Source organism: Vigna radiata, chromosome 5 (assembly GCF_000741045.1).
Source record: "Vigna radiata var. radiata cultivar VC1973A chromosome 5, Vradiata_ver6, whole genome shotgun sequence".
In the NCBI taxonomy this organism is placed as follows: domain Eukaryota; kingdom Viridiplantae; phylum Streptophyta; class Magnoliopsida; order Fabales; family Fabaceae; genus Vigna; species Vigna radiata.
Genome location: NC_028355.1, coordinates 19653864 through 19657716, shown reverse-complemented (window position 1 = coordinate 19657716; position 3853 = coordinate 19653864). Strand labels below are relative to the sequence as shown.

General features: G+C 34.6%; 1 protein-coding gene across 1 annotated transcript; it reads left to right on the top strand.

Annotated features, from left to right (window-relative positions):
• The first annotated feature begins 686 nt into the window (after positions 1-686).
• Positions 687-3230, top strand: LOC106759935 (alkylated DNA repair protein alkB homolog 8). The gene is made up of 3 exons (XM_014643330.2): positions 687-871; positions 1115-2177; positions 2754-3230. Exons 2-3 carry the CDS (start codon positions 1141-1143, stop codon positions 2839-2841), a joined length of 1125 nt encoding a protein of 374 aa, XP_014498816.1. The 5' UTR covers positions 687-871; positions 1115-1140; the 3' UTR covers positions 2842-3230.
• Positions 3231-3853: the final 623 nt, after the last annotated feature.

The window sequence follows — 3853 nt, the reverse complement described above, 5'->3', positions numbered from 1 at the left end:
GTGTAAACAATCCAAATGCTACAATGAAACGTGCTTGAAACAAAAAATAAAGTTATAAAAATTTGGTAAAAAGGACTAAAACCGGAGTTTTCTAAAGTTGAAGGACTAAATTGTACCATAGTTTGAAAGAGGGACTAAAACCAAAATCGCCCCAAAGTATAGGGACTAAAAACATATTTAACCCTTAAAAAAATTAAAATAATATTTAATATTTTAAATTAAAAAAATTCAAAAAATATTAAATTATAAAATATTATTTTTTTTAATATTAAAAAATTATTATTATTAAATAAAAACAAAAAAAATAACTAAAATTAAAATAAAAATAAAAAATAAAAAATCTTACAAACTAGTTAAAGAATTTACCTAATCATCTTTCGAAATCCAATTAAAATCCGGCCTACTTTCAAAAGCCGGGTTTTAATAATTTTCAAAATTAAACTTTTAACTAGTTTTCAAAGCTCTTAATGGAATGGAAAGAACTGAGTTAGAATTTTGGTGGAAGAAAAACCTTTTTTAATGCCTCCATTGATTAAAACAAGCTTTAATAATAACCTTAAAAAGGATCCCATCTAAACCATATTTGTTTTAGCTAAATTAAAAAATCTTATGTAAATTTTCAAAATAATTATTAAATCAAAGTAATGTTTCGTAAGATTTAAGCAAAGAACCATGGGTTTATATTCCTTAACCCGACCAAATTTCACAAACCGGGTTTTGGCAGTGTCTTGTCGGGTCTCGGCCACCCTTCACCCAAAACAAGCATCAACCACCGACGATGTTCGTTGCTTCAGGATTCTCTTCGTCTCTCATTTTTCATGAAAAACTTTAATCACTTTTCTTATATGTTCACAAGCCCTTCTGTAAGCTGGTAAGCAATATTTTTCCTCTAAGTTTGGAGTTTTAAGCCCCGGTCTCTTTCTAGTTTTGATGATTCTGACCTAACTTTTCTCACATCTTCTCATTTGGTTATATTATTACAAGTTTGCATCTTTTGGTTTTAGGTTTTTTTTTTATTTGTATATGAATATGAATGAATCACTATTGGATTATTTATAGATTTTATACAATAAATAAAAGATATCATTTGCAAAAAAAATTGCTTTTTGTGCAGGTGCTCTCTGCCACACTGACTGGTTAATGATTCACAGTGTTCTAAAAACAAGTAGATTCTTCAATCCACGTACAGAAGCCCTTGGTTTGACCGGTGTAATTGTTGGTTTTGTTTGTCATTTATCATTTAGTTCAATGAAGCAAATCAATTGTACAGGGGATTCTAGTTTGTGTACCGTTGCTCCCTGTAAGGAACCCTCCATTACAGATTCCTTATCAGTCAGTGGAAACGGTACTACTTCATCTATGAGTGTACAATCCACCCCTGAAATAGAAAAGAAGTTCGTTCATCATGTATATGATGCTATTGCTCCGCATTTCAGTGCCACTCGGTTTGCCAAATGGCCGAAGGTTGCATCATTTTTGTCATCTTTGCCTTTGGGGTCTCTTGTCCTTGATGCAGGATGTGGGAATGGGAAATACCTAGGTTTGAATCAGGATTGTTTTTTCATAGGATGTGATATAAGTCCTTCCTTGATTAAAATATGCTCGGATAGAGGGCATGAAGTTTTGGTGGCAGATGCTGTGAATCTTCCTTACAGAACTGGTTTTGGTGATGCGGCTATATCAATAGCAGTGTTACATCACTTAAGCACTGAAAGTAGAAGGAGAAAAGCAATAGAAGAATTGGTCAGAGTTGTTAAAAAGGGTGGCCATGTTCTGATTACAGTTTGGGCTGTAGAGCAAGAGGATACAAATCTTATTACCAAATGGACTCCACTGACTGAAAAGTATGTTGAAGAGTGGGTAGGACCAGGGAGTCCTCGTGCTCGGACACCCTCACCCTTGCCATTAGAAAGCATTCCTGAGAGTGAGGAGAGTAGCAGCAGTGAGAACATAAAAGTTTGCAGTGAGTCAAATGTATGTAAAGATTTGGAGGCAGAAAAACATATAAAGAACCAACAGGAATACTTTGTTCCCTGGCATTTACCTTATCATCGTGCTGAAATCAGTGGTGCTTCTTCTCATGCTCTTGCTGCTGGTCTGGCAACTAAAGATGACAAAAAGGGTGCTGTGGTGTATAATCGATATTATCATGTTTTTAGCGAAGGAGAACTTGAAAGGTAACAAAGCATGGTTTAAATAATTTTTTCCTTTATTTTTCACTGAAGTTACTCCCTTCAGGTTTCATGTTTCGTGAACTTGATCTTGGATGTCAATTGTGCTATGATTAGCATACTTTACAGCTGAATCTAGAAATATGGAGACATTAGATTCGGTAAAACCTGTTTAAGGTTCAATTTTAAACTTAAAATTGCTGCTAGAGCATTAGCTTGTTGGCCAATCGTAATTTTCCTTTCCCTCTATCATCAGCATTGAGTTGCTATGTGTCCTTGATAAAGGTAAGGTAAAGATAAAAGAACGTGTAAAAAAAAAATGAAATAGATTATGTTTGACAGTAAAGAAGATGGGATTGAAGTGAGTAGTGTCGTGCGTCATGTATCTTTTCTGCTGCTTTAATCAATCAACTGGAACTTTAGGTTTATGACAAATTTACGATGGCCTTGTGCTTATTCTCTTCCTACTCATGTTTCAAAATTGAAAGAGTATAATGCAGAACTATGTTTTAGATGTTTGACATGCTTATATGCAGGATGCTTGATTCCCCATTTCTAACTTACTTTCACATCCTTTTGCAGATTGACAGCTGGAATAATCAATGCTAGAATCGTTGATCAGTTTTTTGATAAATCGAACTGGTGTATTATTCTGGAGAAAACAGCATAACCTAGAAAGAAACCTGTTTGATATGTCAAGGATCCTTGAGTGAGTATAGAAGGCCAGAGGGTTGTATTACAACTTTTACAAAATTGATCTTGCAGGTTAACTTTGTCTGGTATTCAGCTTAATATGAATAAAAAAAATGGACAGCTGCAAAACTTTGAAAGCATTATTCTCTGGCCATTATCATCCAGATCAGTCTGCATTCTTCAAGAAAGCCTGAGTCGTTATTTTAATTTTTCTTTCTTTTTATTTGCAAAGCCCATTTTTGGTTATAACAATAGGGCATGAAGTACGCATGTGTTCGTGTTATATCTGGCCACTTTGTCTGCCCAAACATTGCTGAATATCTTTTATACAGGAGCATTTCTACAACGTCGTTTATTGGAAGTTTACACAGTTGGATTTCACTTGTCATGAACTGTGCTTTCTGTACCAGTTTTGAAGGAATTAAAACTCTTACAGAGCTAAAATCTAGCTCCTTTTAAATATTCCTCGAGTATGGGATGAGCAGAGAGGTGAGAAAGATCTTTGGTTCCCAAGTAGGATACAGTACAAATCATTGTTGGATCCTTACTTCTAAGAACAGTGTGCGAGCAATTTAAAACATGAACTTGTATTTACATATTAAATTAAAAGTGGTAATCACTGCTGGATATTTGCATAGACAGCAGCCAGGTTTTGTTCCGTCGTGAATTTGTGATTTTGTAATGCCGTTTTTACTTGCCAAATACCTAATAAGCAAAATTTGATTATCTTAAACGCTCGTACCATTTTGGAAATTGGCTAACCCTGCCTTTGTGCTTTATATCACCGAGGAACTGACGATATTTCCTAGCAACTTTGAAAGGGAGGAAGTGCCCGTCTTTGCATGTTTACATAATAGTTCCCAGTTAGAACTAACATAATAATTCGTTGCTTCAGTTATTTTATTCCACTTTACAGATAATGAGAAAGGGGTAATGCATTTGTGTAAGGAAAGGGGAAACAACTCTGTTACTAGTTGAGGCCCTGTTTT

What these genes read in the sequence shown, in the direction of transcription:
- LOC106759935 (XM_014643330.2), top strand. Translation starts at nt 1,141, where the DNA reads ATGATTCACAGTGTTCTAAAAACAAGTAGATTCTTCAATCCACGTACA. An exon ending in AGCGAAGGAGAACTTGAAAG is followed by an intron (nt 2,178 to 2,753) that starts GTAACAAAGCAT and finishes ATCCTTTTGCAG; the next exon opens with ATTGACAGCTGGAATAATCA.